The sequence below is a fragment of the Hyla sarda genome, chromosome 11, assembly GCF_029499605.1.
Source record: "Hyla sarda isolate aHylSar1 chromosome 11, aHylSar1.hap1, whole genome shotgun sequence".
NCBI classification, from domain to species: Eukaryota; Metazoa; Chordata; class Amphibia; order Anura; family Hylidae; genus Hyla; species Hyla sarda.
Window position 1 is genome coordinate 87,325,789 of NC_079199.1, and position 26,776 is coordinate 87,352,564.

At 47.6% G+C, this 26,776-nt stretch overlaps 1 protein-coding gene and 1 long non-coding RNA gene across 2 annotated transcripts in view; one reads left to right on the plus strand and one right to left on the minus strand.

The window, feature by feature from the left end:
* The first annotated feature begins 1,826 nt into the window (after window positions 1–1,826).
* The window catches only part of GOLPH3L (golgi phosphoprotein 3 like), a 55,250-nt gene continuing 30,300 nt past the window's right edge, over window positions 1,827–26,776 (plus strand). Inside the window, exons 1-2 of the mRNA XM_056546540.1 lie at window positions 1,827–1,975; window positions 11,336–11,504. Coding sequence (XP_056402515.1) covers window positions 11,337–11,504 — 168 coding nt within the window. The 5' untranslated portion in view covers window positions 1,827–1,975; window position 11,336. The remainder of the gene's footprint in view (window positions 1,976–11,335; window positions 11,505–26,776) is intronic.
* LOC130295626 (uncharacterized) overlaps window positions 15,914–26,776 on the minus strand; it is a 44,846-nt gene continuing 33,983 nt past the window's right edge. Inside the window, exon 3 of the long non-coding RNA XR_008848938.1 lies at window positions 15,914–15,997. This is a non-coding gene — a long non-coding RNA (uncharacterized LOC130295626). The remainder of the gene's footprint in view (window positions 15,998–26,776) is intronic.

Below are 26,776 nucleotides of genomic sequence, written 5' to 3' on the forward strand. Positions count from 1 at the left end.
AGAATTAAAATTCTTTTTATTTAAGTCTAAAACCAATAACGCGTTTCGGGTATGCACCCTTCCTCAGATTACCCTCTAGCCTTTGGTTGTTTGCGCATGCTAGGACTTACAGTTTTGAAACAGCTGGAGGCACACTGACTGGAAACCACTGCAACTATAATACATTTATTAATACATGAATCAGTAGTATATGAATAAAAGTTTTTAAAAAATAACAAAAAAAATGTATTTATATAGCATCATTTTTTTTGTAGTGCCTACTATACAAAAAAAATGTATAAAAACTATACACATTGGGTATCCACGTGTCTGTTATAACCTGAAGGCTTATTGTAACTGGTTATTTAAAGGGGAAATTTTGGAGAGAAAAAAAAATTCTAATCAACTGGTGGCAGAAATGTAAATAGGTTTGTAAATCATTTTTATATAACAATCTTATTCCCTTAGTACTTATCAGCTGCTGTATGCTCCAGAGGAAGTTATGTAGTTCTTTCCAGTCTGACCACAGTGCTCTCTGCTGCCACCTCTGTCCATGTCAGGAACTGTCCAAAGCAGAAGCAAATCCAAAGGATAGGGGATAAGTTATAGCTGGGACCCCCGTGATCTCCTGAACGGGGCCCCGGCCGTTCCGACCCCCTCAGGAAGCCATGGCTGACACGCTCTCTCTAGAGCAGTGGTCTTCAATTTGCGGACCTCCAGATGTTGCAAAACTACAACTCCCAGCATGCCCGGACAGCCAACGGCTGTCCGGGCATGCTGGGAGTTGTAGTTTTGCAAAATCTGGAGGTCTGCAGGTTGGAGACCACTGCTCTAGGGGATACATGGGGGGGGGGGGGGTGTCGGCCCTCGCTCCGTGCAGGAGTCAGCACGCCCCCTTCCAGCAGACTACCGAGGCCCCGTTCAGAAGATCACGGGGTCCCAGCAGTCGGACCCCCCCCACCCCACGATCTCTAACTTATCCTTTGGATAGGAGATAAGTCATATTTCACTACAGAACTGTTTTAAGGGGTAAAAAGGTCATTTGTCTGTATTAACCCTTCTAGTACCTGCACACACTATGGGGGCAAAACCTTGTGCAGAGGAAAAGTGGTGCAGTTTCCCATAGCAACCAGATTGCCTTTTTGTTTTTGTTTTAATATATTTAAAGGAAATCTGTCACCAGTGTCTTTCGATACCGTCAGGTTAGTGCAGGTGACAGATTTCCTTTAGGGTATGTTCACACTACGGATTGTGAACGGAATCTCCGCTTGCAGAATTCCGCGAGCTGAGATTCCATTCTGGCGGCCGCCACCTAAATACTTCGGCAGTAGGACCGCGCGGCACTACGCCATCACCATTGACGGCTATGCAGTGTTCGCGGACTTCCGCGCAAAAAATGGACATGTTCATTGTTTGCGCGGAACAATTTCAGCGTCGAAATTCCGCAGTGTGAACGGGTCTCGCGGAAACCCATTCACACTGATGTTTATGTTCTCAGCGCGTAATTCCAATAGCGGAATTCCGTGGGAATTACGTAGTGTGAGCATACTAGTAAAGAAAAGGCTTCTAGAAGCGGAATGAAGAGATCTGATCGGTTACTATGATCAATATCCTTCTATATATCATTATTTGCTACAGGAAAACCCACTTCCTACAGCAATTTGCAAGAGTTCCCCAAACAAAGATGGCCGCCTCAAGAAGATCACATGACCTAGTTGTTGTCTTAGCTCCCGGCATGTCCCGCCTCCGCTATTTTCCTCGCTTTCTGATTGGTCAGGCGAAGACGTCACGGCATCCGCTTGTATTAGCAGGATCTTGTACACTGCAGGGCGGGGGAGGCGGGACTATGGCGGCCGTCAGCGGTGATCTGATTGGTGGATTCCGCTGTCTGTTAGTGGCGACACCGAGCGACGTGAAGGTTCGCTGTCTGCCCTGAGCTGATGTGTCCCATACCAGGAAGTGAAGTTTTTAAGGAGCTGAACTGAGAGTGGAGCAGGTGAGACCCGGGGAGGGCTGAGCGTTATATCCGTATGATGTATGAGCTGCTGTAACATTATAGGAGTGTATACGGTATATGCCGGTGTGTGCCCGTGTGTACTGTGTATGTGGGGACAGCCCGTGTATACTGTGTATGTGGGGTCAGCCCGTGTATACTGTGTATGTGGGGTCAGCCCGTGTATACTGTGTATGTGGGGTCAGCCCGTGTATACGGTATATGTGGGGTCAGCCCGCGTGTACCGTGTATGTGGGGTCAGCCCGCGTGTACCGTGTATGTGGGGGTCAGCCCGTGTATACCGTGTATGTGGGGACAGCCCGTGTATACCGTGTATGTGGGGACAGCCCGTGTATACCGTATATGTGGGGACAGCCCGCGTGTACCGTAAATGTGGGGGTCAGCCCGCGTGTACCGTAAATGTGGGGGTCAGCCCGCGTGTACCGTGTATGTGGGGGTCAGCCCGCGTGTACCGTGTATGTGGGGGTCAGCCCGCGTGTACCGTGTATGTGGGGGTCAGCCCGCGTGTACCGTGTATGTGGGGGTCAGCCCGCGTGTACCGTGTATGTGGGGGTCAGCCCGCGTATACCAGCCCGTGTATGGTGTTGTACGGGCTCCCACATTATTACAGGATATATAGCCGGACATGGGCACATAAAGTTATCACGATCATCTGTCACGATATCGGAACATTCCAAGCAACACATTGATGGGATTAAGATCATCACAACAAACTGCATCCATAATGATCACCTACACATCAGGATATGGTCACCTGACCCGGGTTCACATTGGATTACCCTATAGATGAGTCAGACAGACATCAGTGTTATCCAAGGCCTTTTGGTATGATCCAGAGCCTCTTCAAATGGGTCCCCAAATCAAGGATTGTGGAGGAGGCCAGTAGTCTGGTGCCCAAGATGGGTGAAGGTGCCAGTTGTTGGGCGGCCAATATTCCAGATGGTTATGGTGGCTGAGCTGCCTGGATTAGTGAAAGTGTAAGTAGTCCGGCTTTCAACTTCACAAAGGAGGGGGCCAGTAGTCCAGCTCCCAGTATTGCGGTGGGGGGCAGTAGTCCAGCTCCCAGTATTGCGGTGGGGGCCAGTAGTCCAGCTCTTAGTATTGCGGAGGGTGCCAGTAGTCCAGCACCCAGTATTGTGGAGGGGCCAGTAGTCCAGCTCTTAGTATTGTGGAGGGGGCCAGTAGTCCAGCTCCCAGTATTGCTGAGGGGGCCAGTAGTCCAGCTCTTAGTATTGCTGAGGGGGCCAGTAGTCCAGCTCCCAGTATTGTGGAGGGACCAGTAGTCCAGCTCTTAGTATTGCGGAGGGGGCCAGTAGTCCAGCTCTTAGTATTGCGGAGGGGGCCAGTAGTCCAGCTCTTAGTATTGTGGAGGGGGCCAGTAGTCCAGCTCTTAGTATTGCTGAGGGGGCCAGTAGTCCAGCTCCCAGTATTGTGGAGGGACCAGTAGTCCAGCTCTTAGTATTGCGGAGGGGGCCAGTAGTCCAGCTCTTAGTATTGTGGAGGGGGCCAGTAGTCCAGCTCTTAGTATTGTGGAGGGGCCAGTAGTCCAGCTCTTAGTATTGCGGAGGGGGCCAGTAGTCCAGCTCTTAGTATTGCGGAGGGGGCCAGTAGTCCAGCTCTTAGTATTGTGGAGGGGCCAGTAGTCCAGCTCTTAGTATTGTGGAGGGGCCAGTAGTCCAGCACCCAGTATTGTGGAGGGGCCAGTAGTCCAGCTCTTAGTATTGCGGAGGGGGCCAGTAGTCCAGCTCTTAGTATTGCGGAGGGGGCCAGTAGTCTAGCTCTTAGTATTGCGGAGGGGGCCAGTAGTCCAGCTCTTAGTATTGTGGAGGGGCCAGTAGTCCAGCTCTTAGTATTGCGGAGGGGGCCAGTAGTCCAGCTCTTAGTATTGCGGAGGGGGCCAGTAGTCCAGCTCTTAGTATTGTGGAGGGGCCCAGTAGTCCAGCTCTTAGTATTGCGGAGGGGCCAGTAGTCCAGCTCTTAGTATTGCGGAGGGGGCCAGTAGTCCAGCTCTTAGTATTGCGGAGTGGGCCAGTAGTCCAGCTCTTAGTATTGCGGAGTGGGCCAGTAGTCCAGCTCTTAGTATTGCGGAGGGGCCAGTAGTCCAGCTCTTAGTATTGCGGAGGGGCCAGTAGTCCAGCTCTTAGTATTGCGGAGGGGCCAGTAGTCCAGCTCTTAGTATTGCGGAGGGGCCAGTAGTCCAGCTCTTAGTATTGCGGAGGGGGACAGTAGTCCAGCAACCAGTATTGCGGAGGGGCCCAGTAGTCCAGCTCTTAGTATTGCGGAGGGGCCAGTAGTCCAGCTCTTAGTATTGTGGAGGGGCCAGTAGTCCAGCTCTTAGTATTGTGGAGGGGCCCGTAGTCCAGCTCTTAGTATTGTGGAGGGGCCCAGTAGTCCAGCTCTTAGTATTGTGGAGGGGGCCAGTAGTCCAGCTCTTAGTATTGCGGAGGGGCCAGTAGTCCAGCTCTTAGTATTGTGGAGGGGCCAGTAGTCCAGCTCTTAGTATTGCGGAGGGGCCAGTAGTCCAGCTCTTAGTATTGCGGAGGGGCCAGTAGTCCAGCTCTTAGTATTGCTGAGGGGGCCAGTAGTCCAGCTCTTAGTATTGTGGAGGGACCAGTAGTCCAGCTCTTAGTATTGTGGAGGGGCCAGTAGTCCAGCTCTTAGTATTGTGGAGGGGCCCAGTAGTCCAGCTCTTAGTATTGTGGAGGGGCCAGTAGTCCAGCCTTCAGGATTGCAGTGGTTGTCAGGTAGTCCGGTGCCCGAGATCAATGAAGGAGATAGTTGTTGGGCTGCCAGTTTTGCAGATGGTTACAGTGGTTGCACTGCTTGGATCACAGACGAGGCCAGTAGTCGGGCTGCCGGGATCAGTGAAGTGCCTGTAATTGGACTTCCAAAATGACAAAGGGTCCAGTAGTCTGTTGCCAACAGTCCGTCTCCCAGAATCATGGAGGGTGCCACTAGTAAGGCTTGGCGGATGAAATAAACGTTTACAAGATAGATAGTGCCCATCAGCCTGGTGTGCCCATCACCCTCTACTGTCACATCGATGGCCGTGTGGCTCCACCGCTGCTCTAAATGCTGTTCTAGTGGGACTAATAATAGGACTATCATCATTATACTTTAAGGCCATCAGGGTTTTCCTTTGCAATCTCCTTATAATGAACAAAAAGTCCTTGAGTTGTAAAGTTCTGTTCAGCCATTTCTTAGTTTTATCTGGTTCATTGAAAAGCTGGGTGACAACTTTTTTTTTTTTAGGGGACGGGGGAGTTGTGAACAAACTTGCGACCATTTCAGACTGTTTAGCATGTAGTGATCTATAGTGCCCCGTAACATTGTCGGGCACAGCAACCCAGTGCCCCATATCTTGTCCGGTAACCACAGTACCCCCATCACATCATCTTGCCCCCACAGTTGCTTCCATAATACAGAAGTATCTCTACGATCTATAAATGCCTAGAAGAGTGTCTTGTATATAGATGAGCTAGTGGGCACGTATGCCAACTGAAGTGGCAATCGGAAGGCTGACATTAAAGAGTACCTGTCACCAAACTAAACTTGTAATATATTGTTCCTTATGTAATTATTAGAGATGAGCAAACTTACAGTAAATTCAATTCGTCACGAACTTCTCAGCTCGGCAGTTGATGACTTTTCCCGCATAAATTAGTTCAGCTTTCAGGTGCTCCCGTGGGCTGGAAAAGGTGGATACAGTCCTAGGAGACTCTTTCCTAGGAATGTATCCACCTTTTCCAGCCCACCGGAGCACCGGAAAGCTGAACTAATTTATGCAGGATAAGTCATCAACTGCCAAGCCGAGAAGTTCGTGACGAACTTTGCTATTTACCGTATTTTTCGCCCCTATAGGACGCACTGGCGTATAAGACGCACCCAATTTATAGGTGCAAAATCTAAAAAAATAAAGATTTTGAACCCAATAGTGGTCTTCAACCTGCGGACCTCCAGATGTTGCAAAACTACAACTCCCAGCATGCCCGGACAGCCGTTGGCTGTCCGGGCATGCTGGGAGTTGTAGTTTTGCAACATCTGGAGGTCCGCAGATTGAAGACCACTGCATAGGAGGTAATACTCACGTGTCCTCGCCGCTCCGCACCAGTCACCGCTGCCCTGGATGTCGCTCCATCGCTGTCGCCGTGTCCCCGTCGCTCCGGATCGTCTCTGCTGCCGGCCGGGTATCCTCGCTCTCCGTCAAAAATCATTGTGCGACAAAATTGAAAAAAAAAATGCCATTTTGTAACTTTTGGGGGCTTCCGCTTCTACGTAGTACACTTTTCGGTAAAAATGACAACTTATCTTTATTCTGTAGGTCCATTCGGTTAAAATGATACCCTACTTATATAGGTTTGATTTTGTCGTACTTCTGGAAAAAATCATAACTACATGCAGGAAAATTAATACGTTTAAAATTGTCATTTTCTGACCCCCTATAACTTTTTTATTTTTCCGTGTATGGGGCGGTATGAGGGCTCATTTTTTGCGCCGTGATCTGAAGTTTTTATCGGTACCATTTTTGTAATGATCGCTTTTTATTCATTTATTCACGATATAAAAAGTGACCAAAAATACACTATTTTGAACTTTGGAATTTTTTTGCAAGTACGCCATTGAGCGTGCGGTTTAATTAATGATATATTTTTATAATTCGGACATTTCTGCACGCGGCGATACCTCATGTTTATTTTTATTTACACTGATCCAAACTTTTAATAGGGAAGGGGTTAAATGATATTCATTCACTTTTTTTTTTCACTTTTTTTTTTTTTTGCAGTGTTATAGCTCCCATAGGGACCTATAACACTGCACACACTGGTCTTTTACATTGATCAATGGTTTCTCATAGGAAACCAGTGATCGATGATTCTGCCGCTTGACTGCTCATGCCTGTATCTCAGGCACTGAGCAGTCATTCGGTGATCGGACACCAGGAGGCAGGTAGGGGCCCTCCTGCTGTCTCACAGCTGTTCGGGACGCCGCGATTTCGCTGTGGACATCCCGAACAGCCCCCTGAACTAACCGACAATGATTTAGTTTCACTTAAGACGCGGTGATCAACTTTGAACGCCATCTCTAAAGGGTTAATAATGCGCGGCACCGCCACCAGTGCCACGGGCCCGGGCCCCGGCCTGCTATGACGCTGTGGCCGTGCATTATAGAACGCGAGCGGACTCGGGACGTACCTGTACGTCCTGGGTCCTTAACAGGTTAAAGGGGTTCTCCAGTGAAAAACATTTTTATTTATTTTTTTAAATGAACTGGTGCCAGAAAGTTAAACAGATTTGTTAATTACTTCTATTAAAAATTTTTTTACCCTTCCAGTATTTTTTAGCAGCTGTATGCTACAGAGGAAATTCTTTTTTTGTTTTTTAATTTCTTTTTTTGTCTTGTCCACAGTGCTCTCTGCTGACACCTGATGCCCGTATCAGGAACTGTCCAGAGCAGGAGAAAATCCCCATAGCAAACCTATGCTGCTCTGGACAGTTCCTGACACGGACAGAGGTGTCAGCAGAGAGCCCTGTGGACAAGACAAAAAAAGAGATTAAAAAAGAAAAGAATTTCCTCTGTAGCATACAGCTGCTAAAAAGTACTGGAAGGATTAAGATTTTTTTTTATAGAAGTAATTTACACATCTGTTTAACTTTCTGGCACCAGTTCATTTAAAAAAAAAAAAAAAAAAGTTTTCCACCAGAGTACCCCTTTAATAGTCACATATGAATCTCTTTAAATAAGGAACACCACACTATATCTAGAATGACGTCCACCGATATATATATACCAGTGTTTCCCAACCAATGTGCCTCCAGCTGTTGTAAAACGAATGACGTCCACCTATATCTAGACCAGTGTTTCCCAACCAATGTGCCTCCAGCTGTTGTAAAACTACAACTCCCAGCATGCCCGGACAGCCTTCGGCTGTCCGGGCATGCTGGGAGTTGTAGTTTTGCAACAGCTGGAGGCAAACAGGTTGGAAAATACTGATCTTGAATGACGTATCTCTGCATTTTCTTGTTTGCCGAGGTTATTGTCTCCTTTTGGCCATGTGACATTTGCTCCATGAGGAAGTTCTGTAGGATTTCTAGTTTTATGAGCAGTAAGGGACAATCTGTGAGTCCTAGCAGGACGGGCCCATCATGGGGAGCGCTCTGTGTGTTTGTTTAGCGCTGTGGTCATGTTTTAAAGGCAAAACACACACATAAAGCAGCATGTCACACATACCGGATAGGCTGCGGATTGTTTGCTATAAATTTGTGGGTATTCCAGGGAAGTGAACTTTTTAGACAGGGTCCCGTATAGGAGATTGTGGGGGATCTTAATGGTCGGTTCCCCCCCCCCCCCCTTCCCTGCGATCAGTCACTCATCCCCTATCAGTTGTAGTTTTGCAACAGCTGGAGGCACGCAGGTTGAAAAACACTGATCTCGAATGACGTCTCTACATTTTCATGTTTGCCGAGGTTATCGTCTCCTCTTAGCCGCGCGACATTTGCTCCATGAGGAAGTTCTGTAGGATTTATGGTTTTCTGAGAACTAAGGAACGAGCCGTGAGTCCTAGCACGACGTTCACTTCACACAGTGACATTTCCGTGATTCCGCTCAAATTCTGTTCTGCTAAGCTGGCTGCGGATTTTATTTATTTTTTGCAGTTTTGCGGATTACGCACCGAATTTGTGCGGAATTTCTGTGTTCTTAAAGGGGTACTCCGCCCCTAGACATCTTATCCCCTATCCAAAGTTTAAGGGATAAGATGTCCAAATGCGACGGTCCCCTGTGATCTCGTCTGCGGCACCCCAGACATCCGGTGCACGGAGCGAACTGCCGATGCGGAGCGTCACACCCCTCCCATAGAGTTGCATTGAGGGGGCGTGACCGTGACGTCACGAGCCTTCGGCGCTGCACCCGATGCTCTAAATGAACGCCGGGTGCAGCAGGGAGATCGCGGGGGTACCCAGCAGCGGGACCCCTGCGATCAGACATCTTATCTCCTATTCTTTGGATAAGATATAAGATGTCTAGGGGCAGAGTACTCCTTTAACACACAGATTCTGTCCAGAATTTACTTCAAGGGGCTTTACGCGGAATTTTGCAAAGACAAGTGCAGAATGCGTAATTCCGGCAGCGGAAATTCTGCGGAGTGAATAGGACAGTGGAATCCCCATTCAGCACAGTGGGGGTCATTTTACTAATGTGAACTCGACTGTTGGTTTTGCACCCAAATTGTGACACGCTTTGTGCACCAGAATTTGCAACCCCAAAAAAATCAAAAACACTCAACCAACTCTCCCTTTTAGGGTGCGTTCCCACCTGGCGTATACGCAGCGTATTTCATGCTGCGCAAAATTTGTGACAGCAGCGGGAAATACGCTGCCTATTCCTCGCTAACTATACACACAGAGCTTTCCGGCGGCAGCCCTGTGTGTGCAGTGAGTTTTGGAGGCGGAGTTGCGCATCACAGACACGCCGGCACATGGCCCCGCCTCCAACACTCACTGCACACATAGGGCTGCCGCCGGAAAGCCCTGTGTGTATAGTGAGCAAGGAATACGCAGCATATTTCCCGCTGCTGCCGCAAATTTTGTGCAGCGTCAAATACGCTGCGTATACGCCAGGTGGGAACGCACTCTAAGGCTGTATTCACACGGCAGAATTTCCTAGCGGAATCTGCTGGAAAAATTCTGCTAGGAAATTCTGCAAAATTTACTGCACATTGGGGGAGATTTATCAAAACCAGTGCAGAGGAGAAGGCGTCCAATTGCCCATAGCAACCAATCAGATGATCAGATCGCTTTTTGTGTTTCTCAGAGGCTTTTTTTTTTTTTTTTATTAAATTAAAGAAGCAATCTGGTTGCTTTGGACAACTTTTTCTGCACTACTTTTTCTCTACACAAGATTTGATGAATCTCCCCCATTGTGTTGAAGGCGATTCCACTGTCCCATTCACATGGCGAATTTTTGCGAAAATATAAAATTTTCCTGAATTCTGGGCAGAATCCCAATGAAGTCAGTAGGGCTTTGAATGTCAGCAGAATCCTGTGTTGTAAGCGCACACAAACTCTGCTGAAATTCCGCTCAAATTTAGCAAAACTGATTATTATTATTTTTTTTAAATTCTGCTCAGAAATTCCGCAGTGTGAACATAGCCTTAATATATATATAGCATAAAATATGCAGCTTATACAGTAAGGGTAGGGTCACACGTGCCATATTTTGCTGTGTATTTGCTGCTGCCTATTTTCCTACCCATTGAAGTCAATGAGTAGCAAAATACATGGCTGATTTTACTACCCTATGACTTTAAATGGGTTATCCAGGAAATATATATATTCTTTGGAATTATTATTCTTTGGAAATATATAATCAATTGGCTCCAGAAAGTTAAACAGGTTTGTAAATTACTTCTATTGAAAAAAAAAATCTAAATCCTTTCAGTACTTATCAGCTGCTGAAGTTAAAGGAGTAGTCCAGTGGTGATTCAGTGGTTTACATCTTATCCCCTATCTTAAGGATAGGGGATAAGTTGCAGATCGCGGGGGGTCCGACCCCTGGGGCCCCCCGCGATCTCCTGTACGGAGCCCCGACAGCCCGCGGGAAGGGGGCGTGTCGACCTCCGCACGAAGCGGCGGCCGACACGCCCCCTCAATACAACTCTATGGCAGAGCCGAAGCGCTGCCTTCGGCAATCTCCGGCTCTGCCATTGAGATGTATTGAGGGGGCGTGTCGGCCGCCGCCTCGTGCGGGGGTCGACACCCGCTATCTCGGCGGAGAGCCGGGGCACCGTACAGAGAGATCGCAGGGGGCCCCAGAGGTCGGACCCCCCGCGATCTCAAACTTATCCCCTATCCTTAGGATAGGGGATAAGTTTTTCACCACTGGACTACTCCTTTAAGTTGTTCTTTTCTGTCTAAGTGCTGACACTGTCTCGGGAACTGTCCAGAGAAGAAGCGAATCCCCATAGCAAACCTCTTCTACACTGTGCAATTCCTGAGACAGACAGAGGGGTCAGCAGAGAGCACTGTTGCCAGACAGAAAAGAACAACTCGACTTCAGCAGCTGATAATGATTGGAAGGATTAAGATTTTTTTAATAGAAGTAATTTACAAATCTGTTTAACTTTCTGGAGCCAGTTGATATATAAGAAAACATTTTTTTCTTGGAATACCAGTTTTAATGGTTAGGAAAATCCGCAGCTTCAAATGTGCAGCAAAATACGCCAAGCGGGAATATGCCCTAAATATTAGTTAAAATTATTGTCCCAGGTTTGAAAACATCCTAGAACCTTACGCAGTGATAAAGTTTCTGTGTATTCGATTTAATCTCACTCCTCTTTATTAATAGGATGACCACTTTAATTCGGCGCGGCCGACGTGGAGAAGAGGGGCAGGAAAAGAGAACTGACTCCGATGACTCCAGCAAGGACAAAGATGAGGAAACTTCCGGGGATTGTAAGGACATGAGGCTAACGCTTATGGAGGAGGTTCTTCTTTTAGGATTGAAGGATAAAGAGGTACAGTTTATTTTTTATTTTTTTAAGAATCTTGTTGTAAAATGGAATCTGGTCGCTGCCCAACAGAGGGATCTAGTGCTTAGTAATCTAGTAGAGCATTGTTTCCCAACAAGTGTGTTTCGAGCTGTTTCAAAACTACAACTCCCAGCATGCCCGGACAGCCAACGGCTGTCGGGGCATGCTGGGAGTTGTAGTTTTGAAACAGCTCAAAGCATAGTGGTAGGGAAACAATGTATCAGAGAATATCAACAGGTACTCATGTCACCTGTGGATTTCTGCAGTTTTCATGTTAAACTACATACACATGTAGCATGGGCTTAAAGGGGTACTCCAGTGTTTTTTTTTTTTTGTTTTTTTTTTTTTTTTATCCACTGGTGCCAGAAAGTTGAACAGATTTGTAAATGACTTCTATTAAAAAATCTTTGCCCTTCCAGTACTTTTTAGCAGCTGTGTGCTACAGAGGAAATTCTTTTTTTCTTTTTTAATTTCTTTTTTTTTTGTCTTGTCCACAGTGCTCTCTGCTGACACCTGATGCCCGTATCAGGAACTTTCCAGAGCAGGAGAAAATCCCCATAGCAAACCTATGCTTCTCTGGACAGTTCCTGACACGGACAGAGGTATCAGCGGAGAGCTCTGTGGACAAGACAAAAAAGAGATTCAAAAAGAAAAGAATTTCCTCTGTAGCATACAGCTGCTAAAAAGTACTGGAAGGGTAAAGATTTTTCAATAGAAGTAATTTGCACATCTGTTTAACTTTCTGGCACCAGTTCATTTAAAAAATAAAAAAAAAGCTTTCCACCGGAGTACCCCTTTAATAGTCACATAGGAATCTCTTTAAATAAGGAACACCGCACTTTAAAGAGCTCGACCACCTATATCTAGACCAGTGTTTCCCAACCAATGTGCCTCCAGCTGTTGTAAAACTACAACTCCCAGCATGCCCGGACAGCCTTCGGCTGTCCGGGCATGCTGGGAGTTGTAGTTTTGCAACAGCTGGAGGCACACAGGTTGGATAATACTGATCTTGAATGACGTATCTCTGCATTTTCATGTTTGCCGAGGTTATTGTCTCCTTTTGGCCATGTGACATTTGCTCCATGAGGAAGTTCTGTAGGATTTCTCGTTTTATGAGCAGTAAGGAACAATCTGTGAGTCCTAGCAGGACGGGCCCATCATGGGGAGCGCTCTGTGTGTTTGTTTAGCGCTGTGGTCATGTTTTAAAGGCAAAACACACACATAAAGCAGCATGTCGCACATACCGGATAGGCTGCGGATTGTTTGCTATAAATTCGTGGGTATTCCAGGGAAGTGAACTTTTTACTCAGGGTCCCATACAGAAGATTGTGGGGGATCTTAATGGTCGGTCCCCCCTTCCCTGCGATCAGTCACTCATCTCCTATCAGTTGTAGTTTTGCAACAGCTGGAGGCACACAGGTTGAAAAACACTAATCTTAAAAATTATTTTCTTTTTTAATTTCTTTTTTGTCTTGTCCACAGTGCTCTCTGCTGACACCTCTGTCCGTGTCAGGAACTGTCCAGAGCAGCATAGGTTTGCTATGAGGATTTTCTCCTGCTCTGGACAGTTCCTGATACGGGCATCAGGTGTCAGCAGAGAGCACTGTGGACAAGACAAAAAAGAAATTCAAAAAGAAAAATAATTTCCTCTAAGGCATACAGCTGCTAAAAAGTACTGGAAGGGTAAAGCTTTTTTAATAGAAGTCATTTACATATCTGTTTAACTTTCTGGCACCAGTTGATTTGGGGGAAAAATTTTTTTTTTTTCCACCGTAGTACCCCTTTAAAGGGGTACTCTGCTGCTAGTCATATTATCCCCATCTTATGCTATGGGCCCCCTGCGATCTCCCACAGCACCCGGTGTTCTAAACAAACGTTGAGTTCCTTCGGCAGTGGTCGTGAACATTTTTTCCGGGCCATGATTGTCATGGCCACGCCCCTAGTGACATCACTCCAACCCCCCTCTATTCATATCTATGGGAGGGGGCGTGTCTACTGACACGCCCCCTCCCATAGACATGAATGGAGGGGTGTGGCGTCACAAGGGGGCATGAACTTGAAGTCACAATCAGACTCCGAGCATTCTGGACCAAATTTTTAGAACGCTGGAGTATCCCTTTAAACCTCCCTGTTTTGATAACTCTAGGGGGCAATATCAAATAAAAAGAGGTTGTCCAATCCTCACCTTGCCTTTGATCAAAGAAAAAAGGGGCCATGTTGTCAAGTGAAATACAACAGTACCCAACACAGCAGATCTCTTGTCTATGTAGTGATGTCTTGTACTAGAGTCCAGCCCTATTCATCTAAATGTGACTGAGCTGCAATACCAACACCAGCCTTACAAGTATTGATGGCGCTGTGTCCTGCACTACAGTCTTTATTAAAAATCTGCTATTTGAAGTATACAGCTCCTACCAAACCAAAGGGTTCCCAAGGTTACAGACTGCAAAGAAAATGTCTGTAGTCTAATGCTGTCTAGGTATGCTGGGAGTTCTAATTCTTGCAACATCTGGATGGCCACAGTTTGGAGACCACTGAACTCGATTAGTTGGTCTGACCGACCCGTAAAATGACGTACCTGGTATGTTGGGGTTGCAAGTGTTTTACTGCAGTGTAACGTATCGGGTATGTCGGGAGGATGACACCTGCGCAGGAGCCAGATGTGACGTGTTGCCGAGCCCCTGTTGACAGGAGAAGAGCCGCACTTCACTCCTGACAGTAACTTATTAGATGCTGCTGTCAGTGCAACCGCAGCATCTAACAAGGTGACGGAGGAAGGAACCTCCCCTTGGCCTTTATTGGCGCCATTGTGGGGTGTGGATGGTAGCTACATGATGGAAATCCACCGCAACACCACGAATTCCACTCAGGATTGTCAGCGCCCAGAAATACATTGTCTGTCAGTGAATGGAAGTGTGACAGTCTGACTAAGTGGGCGCATTCTTGCTTAGGGGGGTAGTGCCCGACCTCCCACTCCCCGCCCACCATTGTGTTCGTATAAGCAAGTCACCAGCTATTGTGGCACGACAGAGGTTAAAATGCGAGACAGTCGCCCTAAATGGCTTTTTAAACCACTTACTACCAATTGTTGATATCATATATATGGTGTGTGTGTTATATGTAGAGATGAGCGAACTTACAGTAAATTCCATTCGTCACAAACTTCTCGGCTCGACAGTTGATGACTTATCCTGCGTAAATTAGTTCAGCTTTCCAGTGCTCCGGTGGGCTGGAAAAGGTGGATACAGTCCTAGGAAAGAGTCTCCTAGGACTGTATCCACCTTTTCCATCCCACGGGAGCACCTGAAAGCTGAACTAATTTATGCAGGAAAAGTCATCAACTGCCGAGCCGAGAAGTTCGTGACGAATGGAATTTACTGTAAGTTCGCTCATCTCCAGTTATATGCATAGATATAATATATAATATAAAATGTGAAGAAGAATCATGTAAGAAAACTTATCCCCTATCCAAAGGATAGGGGATACGTTTTAGATGGCGGGGGTCTGAGTGCTGGGATCCCCCGCGATCTCCTGTTTGGAGCCCCCATTCTCCTTCACAGTGGTGCGTCACCACCCCTCACCCAAAGCGGGGGCCGCCACGCCCCCCTCTACGTAGCTCTATGGGAGAGCTGAAGATTGCCGAACTGCTCTCCCATACGGCTATATGGAAGGGCATGGCGGACCCCGTTTTGGGTGGGGGTCGTGACGCGCCGCTGTGAAGGAGAATGGGGGCTCCAAACAGGAGATGAAGAAAATGAAGAATTAAAGGAGAAGTATCGTGTAAGAAAACTTTCCCCTACCCAAAGGATAGGGGATAGGTTTTAGATTGCGGGGGGTCCGAGCGCTTGGGCACCTCCCGCAATCTAAAACCTATCCCCTCTCCTTTGGATAGGGGAAAGTTTTCTTACACGATACTTCTCCTTTAATTCTTCATTTTATGTAGCGCGCACACACATTCTGCAGCGCTGCACACTCCAAATGGTCCCTGTCCCCATTGGGGCTCACAATCTAAACCTATCAGTATGTTTTTGAAGTGTGGGAGGAAAACCCACGCAAACACAGAGAGAACATCCAAACTCTTTGCAGATGGTGTCTTTGGTGGGACTTGAACCCAGGACCCCAGCGCTGCAAGACAACAGTGCTAATATATGTATGTATATGTGTGTATGTATATATATATATATATATATATACACACACACACTTATATAATTCATTCATAAAAAAACAATTGCCCAATTGATCAATTATAAAAAAAACTTCCCTTTTAGTTGCAGCATTAGGCACATGGAGCTGTATACGCCTATAGAATACCTTTTAATCATCACTAAGTAGATTGATGTGTGGATGCGCTGAAGAAATATCTAAACGTGACAGGCGTGAACTTTTGGAGGCTTTTATTGCTTCATACAGGTTGTGAGTTCTTTTCTTTTTCTTCTTTCCCTGAATAAGCGCTGCACCTGCTCCATTATTGTGACCTAGTGCGACAGGGCGAGGTGCCTCCATTATACACCAGCAGGAATTTCTAACCGGATGTTTATCTGAGCGGATCTACAGGACCTGGATATGTCTGCTAGTTACTTCATCATGTTCTCTTTTTTTTTTTTTTCTCACTTTCACACTGCCGTTGTACCCCGCCGGAAAACGTCCGCTAGGCGCTTATTATTTTTTTCCTTTTTTTTTTTTTTTGAAGGGTCACTCCGCCAAAATAAATCTTATCCTCTCTGGGCCAGCCACGCCCCCCTCCATTCATGTCTATGGGAGGGGGCGTGACGGCTACTACGTAGCCGTCACGCCTCCTCCCATAGACATGAATGGAGGGGGCATGTCGACTGTAGTCGCCAGTCATCCGGCACAGAGTGGAGATCGCTCCATGCACGGATGACTAGGGTGCCGCACCGGAGACCTATAGATAGGGATAAGATGTTTTTCAGTGGAGTACACCTTTAATGCCTTTTAACGTCCGTTAGGCTGGGTTCACATTACGTTTTCTCCCATACGGGAGCGCATACGTCAGGGGGGGAGCTGAAACCTGGCGCTCCCGTATGCCTTTCTATGCGCTCCCGTATGTAAACGTTCGGTCCGGTCGGCTCATTTTTGCGCTGTATGCGCTTTTTCCCCGGACCTAAAACTGTGGTCAACCACGGTTTTAGGTCCGGTTGTAAAAGCGTATATGGCGCAAAAATGAGCCGACCGAACGTTTCACTGCGGTCGGCTCATTGGGAGTATATACGAAAGCATACGGGAGCGCAAGGTTTCAGCTCTCCCCTGCCGTATGCGCTCCTGTATGGGAGAAAACGTGATGTGAACCCAATCTTATCCGGATGGGGCACAACGGGCAACAACGGGGCCGACAGACCCCATTTACTATTATAAGGTCCGACGGGCGCTGTTGTATTTTAACAGGAGAAAAAGACGTTGCGTGATGTATTTTTATGCACAACGTCTGTGTGAATGAAGCCTTAGTTTATCATTTATCTTTATTCTATCTATTCTCCCTGCATTGGCTTCGCTTGTCTATTCACATGGTGACCAATCTAATCTGGCTAGACAGCATTACAATGTATAATGGCCTGGAGGGGTGAGGGGCATAGTGAAGAAAGAGATTTAAAGATAACCTGCTATAAGACAAATATCTGCTAAGGGTGTAAAGTAATAAAATCCGGCACCAGTGGCTGCTCCAGTCCTCCCCCCGTGCCTCTGTTTACTTGCCCTGGTGACCAGCGATCATTGCTTTACTGAAGATGATCCGAGCATAGGACATCATAAGCAGAGTAGGGGAGCACGTTATTGTGGAGGTAAACGGTGGTATTAAAGTACCTGTGTCGGGCCCTTTTTATTATTTTATACCCCTAGCATGCTGTACCTTTTTTTTTTTTTTTTTTTGCTGTTCTTGTTTAAATAAATAAAAAAAACAAGAGAACCCTTAAAATTTTTGTAGTGATGCCCCAATAGGAATATAATAATGAGTATAAGTACATCCACCTAAATGCCTGTCCACAGTAGGTAGAATGAATTGCCAGCATTATTATCCCCCCGAAACATACTGTGTGAAATACACCCCACAAATTACAGCCTGCATCACATGATCTTTTTACAGCTGTTGAGAAGACCCTTACGGTAGGTCTGTTATTTTTGCCCATATTCAGAACCCTTGGCTGCAGATTGGTGTATTGTTGTAAATGGGGTTTCGGATCTGTCAGCTCTGTATCAAGCTCAGAGCTTATAGGGGTACTCCACCCCTAGACACCTTATCGCCTGTCCAAAGGATAGGGGATAAGATGTCTGAACCCCCGCGATCTCTCCAGCAGCATCCTGTGCCATCTGGTGCATGGAACGAACTTCTGATGACTGGAGATGCATGGGCCGGAGGCTCAGGACATCACGGCCCCATACACTCATGCTGTCACGCCCCGCCTCTCAATGCAATTCTATGGGAGGGGGCGTGGCAGCCATCACCAGTCATCAGGCACCGAGCGAAGTTCGCTCCATGCACCAGATGAAAGGGACCCCCGTGATCAGACCTTCTTTGGATAAGGGATAATATGTCTAGGGGCTGAGTACCCCTTTTAAGCGTCGAGGTGGTGATGCCAAGCCCGAGCATACATGCCTTCTCCCTCCCCCACTCCTGTCCTGCATGAATGATGTACAGGGCTTGGCTTCCAGCACTGCATCAGTCACGGCAGGAAGGGGTGGGGAAGGGAGGAGACATGCATGGAGGGGCTTGGCACAGCCTCCTTGACACTTAAGATCTGACCATGATCCAGACATGACAATTTTGCTTTTATCAGTTAAGTCACTTCAATAAACCTTGCAAAGCCATAATAAAACGTTTACTGTTCTGATTGTTGATGGTTTCATAGAAGCTAAAAATTTTTATGACTAGAATAGGCGCCTTTTAACTTTGCGCTTGAGCCGGAAAATCTGCTGCACTTTAAACTCGCAGCGGGATACTCGCAGTAGATTGCCCCATGTGAATGTGCCCTTAAAGGGGTACGCTATCCTTTGGATAGGGGATGAGATGTCTAGGTGCAGAGTACCCCTTTAATTGGGCACTGAGTAATGCAGTGTCTCCCAACCAGGGTGCCTCCATTTGTTGCAAAACTACAACTCCCAGTATGGTTGGAAAACACTGGAGTAATGCCTTATTATGCCTCTTATAGTCAGCTAAACGCTTACTTCTCCACAGCTTACAACTGTCCCTTCTAACAAGGAGGGATTCCCCATAGTGAGGACCATCTATAGTGGACAGGATTTTGGAATTGTAAAGAGAAATGATTGGTCTCTGCCTTTTGTAGCTCTAAAAGTACATAAGGGCACCTTGAAAGGGTTAATGTCCTCTGTAAATATATGGCTGCCCACCGCAGTACAGCCGCGTTCACCTTACAAGAAGCAGCCACCACAGCGCCACTGTTTTCCCTGAGACTGTGTCTGGTACATGTGAGGGTGGCCCCGTAGGACATGGACAGTGCTGTGAAAGGCCCCACATAAGTATTTGTGCACAACGTGGCTGTGTAGTAAGGGAATGTGTGAGATTTCCCGCTCGTATCCTGTTTGTTAAAGCTCCGATGACCCGTTGTGTCTGGCAGCCACTGTACTTTATTTATTTAATATTTAACTAGATGATCGCTGCTCTGCCCTATTACATCCTAGACCCTAGTAGAGGCCTGGAAATAAAAAATGTAGTACAGGAAGCTAGCAGAGGCCTAGAGGTGCTAAGAGGCTGGCAGTGCAGAGAGAGAGAGAGGCTGGCACTGCAGAGAGAGAGAGGCTGGCAGTGCAGAGAGAGAGAGAGAGAGGCTGGCAGTGCAGAGAGAGAGAGAGAGAGAGAGGCTGGCAGTGCAGAGAGAGAGAGAGAGAGAGGCTGGCAGTGCAGAGAGAGAGAGAGAGAGAGAGGCTGGCAGTGCAGAGAGAGAGAGAGGCTGGCAGTGCAGAGAGAGAGAGAGAGAGAGAGAGAGGCTGGCAGTGCAGAGAGAGAGAGAGAGAGAGAGGCTGGCAGTGCAGAGAGAGAGAGAGGCTGGCAGTGCAGAGAGAGAGAGAGGCTGGCAGTGCAGAGAGAGAGAGAGAGAGGCTGGCAGTGCAGAGAGAGAGAGAGAGAGGCTGGCAGTGCAGAGAGAGAGAGAGAGAGGCTGGCAGTGTAGAGAGAGAGAGAGGCTGGCAGTGTAGAGAGAGAGAGAGGCTGGCAGTGTAGAGAGAGAGAGAGAGAGAGGCTGGCAGTGTAGAGAGAGAGAGAGAGAGAGGCTGGCAGTGTAGAGAGAGAGGCTGGCAGTGTAGAGAGAGAGGCTGGCAGTGTAGAGAGAGAGGCTGGCAGTGTAGAGAGAGAGGCTGGCAGTGTAGAGAGAGAGGCTGGCAGTGTAGAGAGAGAGGCTGGCAGTGTAGAGAGAGGGAGAGAGAGGCTGGCAGTGTAGAGAGAGAGAGGCTGGCAGTGTAGAGAGAGGGAGAGAGAGGCTGGCAGTGTAGAGAGAGAGGGAGAGAGAGGCTGGCAGTGTAGAGAGAGAGAGGCTAGCAGTGTAGAGAGAGAGAGAGGCTGGCAGTGTAGAGAGAGAGAGAGGCTGGCAGTGTAGAGAGAGAGAGAGAGAGAGGCTGACAGTGTAAAGAGAGAGAGAGAGAGGCTGGCAGTGTAGAGAGAGAGAGAGGCTGGCAGTGTAGAGAGAGAGAGAGGCTGGCAGTGTAGAGAGAGAGGCTGGCAGTGTAGAGAGAGGGAGAGAGAGGCTGGCAGTGTAGAGAGAGAGAGGCTGGCAGTGTAGAGAGAGGGAGAGAGAGGCTGGCAGTGTAGAGAGAGAGGGAGAGAGAGGCTGGCAGTGTAGAGAGAGAGAGGCTAGCAGTGTAGAGAGAGAGAGAGGCTGGCAGTGTAGAGAGAGAGAGAGGCTGGCAGTGTAGAGAGAGAGAGAGAGGCTGGCAGTGTAGAGAGAGAGAGAGGCTGGCAGTGTAGAGAGAGAGAGAGGCTGGCAGTGTAGAGAGAGAGAGAGGCTGGCAGTGTAGAGAGAGAGAGAGAGGCTGGCAGTGTAGAGAGAGAGAGAGAGGCTGGCAGTGTAGAGAGAGAGAGAGGCTGGCAGTGTAGAGAGAGAGGCTGAGACTGAGAGAGAGACTGAGACTGAGAGAGAGACTGAGAGAGAGAGAGAGAGACTGAGACAGAGAGAGAGAGACTGAGACAGTGAGAGAGAGACTGAGACAGTGAGAGAGAGACTGAGACAGTGAGAGAGAGACTGAGACAGTGAGAGAGAGACTGAGACAGAGAGAGAGAGACTGAGACAGAGAGAGAGAGACTGAGACAGAGAGAGAGAGAGACTGAGACAGAGAGAGAGAGAGACTGAGACAGAGAGAGAGAGAGACTGAGACAGAGAGAGAGAGACTGAGACAGAGAGAGAGAGACTGAGACAGAGAGAGAGAGACTGAGACAGAGAGAGAGAGACTGAGACAGAGAGAGAGAGACTGAGACAGAGAGAGAGACTGAGACAGAGAGAGAGAGACTGAGACAGAGAGAGAGAGACTGAGACAGAGAGAGAGAGACAGAGAGAGAGAGACTGAGACAGAGAGAGAGAGACTGAGACAGAGAGAGAGAGACTGAGACAGAGAGAGAGAGACTGAGACAGAGAGAGAGAGACTGAGACAGAGAGAGAGAGAGACTGAGACAGTGAGAGAGAGACTGAGACAGTGAGAGAGAGACTGAGACAGTGAGAGAGAGACTGAGACAGTGAGAGAGAGACTGAGACAGTGAGAGAGAGACTGAGACAGTGAGAGAGAGACTGAGACAGTGAGAGAGAGACTGAGACAGTGAGAGAGAGACTGAGACAGTGAGAGAGAGACTGAGACAGTGAGAGAGAGACTGAGACAGTGAGAGAGAGACTGAGACAGTGAGAGAGAGACTGAGACAGTGAGAGAGAGACTGAGACAGTGAGAGAGAGACTGAGACAGTGAGAGAGAGACTGAGACAGTGAGAGAGAGACTGAGACAGTGAGAGAGAGACTGAGACAGTGAGAGAGAGACTGAGACAGTGAGAGAGAGACTGAGACAGTGAGAGAGAGACTGAGACAGTGAGAGAGAGACTGAGACAGTGAGAGAGAGACTGAGACAGTGAGAGAGAGACTGAGACAGTGAGAGAGAGACTGAGACAGTGAGAGAGAGACTGAGACAGTGAGAGAGAGACTGAGACAGTGAGAGAGAGACTGAGACAGTGAGAGAGAGACTGAGACAGTGAGAGAGAGACTGAGACAGTGAGAGAGAGACTGAGACAGTGAGAGAGAGACTGAGACAGTGAGAGAGAGACTGAGACTGAGACTGAGAGAGAGACTGAGACTGAGACTGAGAGAGAGACTGAGACTGAGACTGAGAGAGAGAGACTGAGACTGAGAGAGAGAGACTGAGACTGAGAGAGAGAGACTGAGACTGAGAGAGACTGAGACTGAGAGAGACTGAGAGAGAGAGACTGAGAGAGAGAGACTGAGAGAGAGAGACTGAGAGAGAGAGACTGAGAGAGAGAGACTGAGAGAGAGAGACTGAGAGAGAGAGACTGAGACTGAGAGAGACTGAGACTGAGAGAGACTGAGACTGAGAGAGACTGAGACTGAGAGAGACTGAGAGAGAGAGACTGAGACTGAGAGAGAGAGACTGAGACTGAGAGAGAGAGACTGAGACTGAGAGAGAGAGACTGAGACTGAGAGAGAGAGACTGAGACTGAGAGAGAGAGACTGAGACTGAGAGAGAGAGACTGAGACTGAGAGAGAGAGACTGAGACTGAGAGAGAGAGACTGAGACTGAGAGAGAGAGACTGAGACTGAGAGAGAGAGACTGAGACTGAGAGAGAGAGACTGAGACTGAGAGAGAGAGACTGAGACTGAGAGAGAGAGACTGAGACTGAGAGAGAGAGACTGAGACTGAGAGAGAGAGACTGAGACTGAGAGAGAGAGACTGAGACTGAGAGAGAGAGACTGAGACTGAGAGAGAGAGACTGAGACTGAGAGAGAGAGACTGAGACTGAGAGAGAGAGACTGAGACTGAGAGAGAGAGACTGAGACTGAGAGAGAGAGACTGAGACTGAGAGACTGAGACTGAGACTGAGAGACTGAGACTGAGAGACTGAGAGACTGAGACTGAGACTGAGAGACTGAGACTGAGACTGAGAGACTGAGACTGAGACTGAGAGACTGAGACTGAGACAGAGAGAGAGACTGAGAGAGAGAGACTGAGAGAGAGAGACTGAGAGAGAGAGACTGAGAGAGAGAGACTGAGAGAGAGAGACTGAGAGAGAGAGACTGAGAGAGAGAGACTGAGAGAGAGAGACTGAGAGAGAGAGACTGAGAGAGAGAGACTGAGAGAGAGAGACTGAGAGAGAGAGACTGAGAGAGAGAGACTGAGAGAGAGAGACTGAGAGAGAGAGACTGAGACTGAGACAGTGAGAGAGAGAGACTGAGACTGAGACAGTGAGAGAGAGAGACTGAGACTGAGACAGTGAGAGAGAGAGACTGAGACTGAGACAGTGAGAGAGACAGAGAGAGAGAGACTGAGAGAGACTGGCAGTGCAGAGAGGTACAGTGGTCCCTCAAGTAACAATATTAATCGGTTCCGGGACGACCATTGTATGTTGAGACCAGAACTCTATGGAAACCTGGTTCTGAAGCCACCAAAATGTCATCCAAAAATAGGGAAAAGTGAAGATTAAAGAAAAATAAGTAGATAACTAAAGCTGGGTTCACACCACGTTTTGTTAAATACGGTTCCCGTATACGGTTTGGAGGAGGGGGGCGGGGCTTAATCGCGGCGCCCGCACTCAACCGTATTCGGGAACCGTATTTAATGCAAGTCTATGAGCCGACCGGAGTGAACCGCAGCCTCCGGTCGGCTTCGTTTTCGGCCGTATGCGGTTTCCCGACCGCAGGCAAAAACGTGGTCGACATGTGCATGTGCAAAGTAAAAACCTTATACGGTTTCCCATATGGAACTGTATACATGTGCGTTTCCCATTGACGTCCATGTTAAAAAAAAAAAAAAAAAAAAAAAAATTGTATGCGGTTGCAGTATGGTTTCTAAACCAGAGACAAAACCGTGGTCAACCACGGTTTTGACTCCGGTTTAAAAACCGTACTGCAACCGCATAAGTTTTTTTTTTTTTTTACATGGTCGGCAATGGGAAACTTTACGTAAGGAGAACTTAGAAGTTAAAGCAGTGCATGGTCATCTCTTCATTCACTCCTCACCAAGTGGACCAAAGTTTAGGAAACCCACATTTACACCAGAGGTGGGATCCACGTCTGTCAGACATTTATGGCATATTATTGGCTATTGGCTATGTAATATGTAATTAAAAATTTACAATTACATAAAGATAGTAGCGCTTCAATGTTGCTGTAAAGAATATAGTGCATCCTGTTGGCACCCCTGAAATTTTTCAAGAAAATGAAGTATTTCTCACAGGAAAGGATTGCAGTAGCATATGTTTTGCTATACACATGTTTATTCCCTTTGTGTGTATTGGAACTAAACCAAAAAAGGGGGGAAAAATTGGACATAATGTCACCAAACTCCAAAAATGGTCTGGACGAAATTTGCCCCCTTTCAAAATTGTGGATAAATAAGATTGTTTCAAGCATGTGATGCTCCTTTAAACTCACCTGGGGCAAGTAACAGGTGTGGGCAACATAAAAATCACACCTGAAAGCAGATAAAAAGGAGAGAAGTTCACTTAGTCTTTGCATTGTATATCTGTGCGTGCCACACTAAGCACGGACAACAGAAAGAGGAGAAGAGAATTGTCTGAGGACTTCAGAACCAAAATTGTGGAAAAATATCAACAATTCACGGTCTCCAGAGATCTAGATTTGCCTTTGTCCACAGTGCGCAACATTATCAAGAAGTTTGCAACCCATGGCACTGTAGCTAATCTGCCTGGGCATGGACGGAAGAGAAAAATTTATGAAAGGTGTCAACGCAGGATAGTCTGGATGGTGGATAAGCAGCCCCAAACAAGTTCCAAAGATATTATAGCTGTCCTGCAGGCTCAGGGAGCATCAGTGTCAGCGCGAACTGTCAACATTTAAATGAAATTAAACACTATGGAAGAAGACCCAGGAGGATCCCACTCCTGACACAGAGACATAAAAAAGCAAGACTACATTTTGCCAAAATGAACTTGAGTAAGCCAAAATCCTTCTGGGAAAACTTCTTGTGGACGGATGAGACTAAGATAGAGCTTTTTGGTAAAGCACATCAATCTACTGTTTACCGAAAACGTAATGAGGCCTACAAAGAAAAGAACACAGTACCTACAGTGAAATATGGTGGAGGTGCAATGATGTTTTGGGGTGTTTCGCTGCCTCTGGCACTGGGTGCCTTGAATGTGTACAAGGCATCGTGAAATCTGAGGATTACCAATGGATTTTGGGTCGCACTCTACAGCCCGGTGTCAGAAAGCTGGGTTTGCGCCAGAGATCTTGGGTCTTCCAGTAGGACAATGACCCCAAACATACGTCAAAAAGCCCCCAGAAATGGATGGCAACAAAGCGCTGGAGAGTTCTGAAGTGGCAGCAATGAGTCAGATCTAAATCCCATTGATCACCTGTGGAGAGAACTTAAAATTGTTGTTGGGAAATGGCGCCTTCCAATAAGAGACCTGGAGCAGTTTGTAAAGGAAGAGTGGTCCAACATTCCGGCTGAGAGGTGTAAGAAGCTTATTGATGGTTATAGGAAGCCACTGATTTCAGTTAATTTCAAAGGGTGTGCAACCAAATATTAAGTTAAAGGGGTAGTCCAGTGGTGAAAAACTTATCCCCTATTCTAAGGATAGGGGATAAGTTTGAGATCGCGGGGGGTCCGACCGCTGGGGCCACCTGCGATCTCTCTGTACAGGGGCCAGGCTCCCTGGCCAGATAGCGGGTGTCGACCCCCGCACGAAGCGGCGGCCAACATGCCCCCTCAATACATCTCTATGGCAGAGCCGGAGATTGCAGAAGGCAGCGCTTCGGCTTTGCCATAGAGTTGTATTGAGGGGGCGTGTCGGCCGCCGCTTCGTGCGGAGGTCGACACGCCCCCTTCCCGCGGGCTGTCGGGGCTCCGTACAGGAGATCGCAGGGGGTCCCAGTGGTCGGACCCCCCCGCGATCTGCAACTTATCCCCTATCCTTAGGATAGGGGATAAGTTGTTCACCACTGGGTCACCACTGGACTACTCCTTTTAAGGGTGCCAATAATTTTGTCCAGACCATTTTTGGAGTTTGGTGACATTATGTCCAATTTTTGCTTTTTTCCTCCCTTTTTTAGTTTAGTTCCAATACACACAAAGGGAATAAACATGTGTATAGCAAAACATGTGTCACTGCAATCCTTTCCTGTGAGAAATACTTCATTTTCTAGAAGTAAGTCATGGGGCTTGTAAGGGTATATGGAGAGGGCTTGGGATGTGATCCCGCTTCCTACCCAGCGGCACCTGGCTGCTTTCAGGGCCAGCGCAGCTTGATCTCCATGGATGGTTATTAACCCTTTAGACACCGCAATCAAAGCTGGCGGCAGCGTTTTAAACGTCATTGGTAGTGCAGCGGTTTGGGTCTTGACCAAATCTATTTTCAAGGTAGCCCAATGCTTTTTTGCTAGTCCTGCAGAGGAAATTCTGCCATCTCCACCATGTAGCAGAATCTCTTTAAAAGCAATGGGATTCTGCTGCAACTAAATTGCCAAATATAATTTTTCTGCCGGATTCGTTTTTTTCACATTTTGCCATGGGGGGGGGGGGGGGGGCCTAAAGCTGACTAGAGTGTCTCTCTCTATTTCTGGAGAAATAAAAGCAAGCCTTTCTTTGTAATATTCTAAACCTTCCCAAGTGTAGATTGTGGCTCCAGTACTTGCTAGAGGTGCTCTTGACCTTGCAAGACTATTTAACAATGGGGCCCAATTTTGCTTAAAGGGGTTCTCCGCTGGCCAGCGTTTGGAAGTAAATGTTCTGAACGCCGTTTTTGCGCTGCGGCATCGGCCAAGCCCATTGTGATGTCACGACCACGCCCCCTCCCGTAGACTTGCATTGAGGGGGCGTGGTCGTGACGTCACCAGCGTGAAAACGGCGTTCGGAACATTTACTTCCGAATGCTGGCCAATGGAGTACCCCTTTAAGCAGAAATGTGTTAATGGGCGCTAGGGGGAGCATATATATAGTGGTCCCTCAACATACGATGGTAATTTGTTCCAAACAAGCCATCGTTTGTCGAATCCATTGTATGTTGAGGGATTCGTGCAATGTAAAGTATAGGAAGCTGTACTCACCTGTCCCCGCCG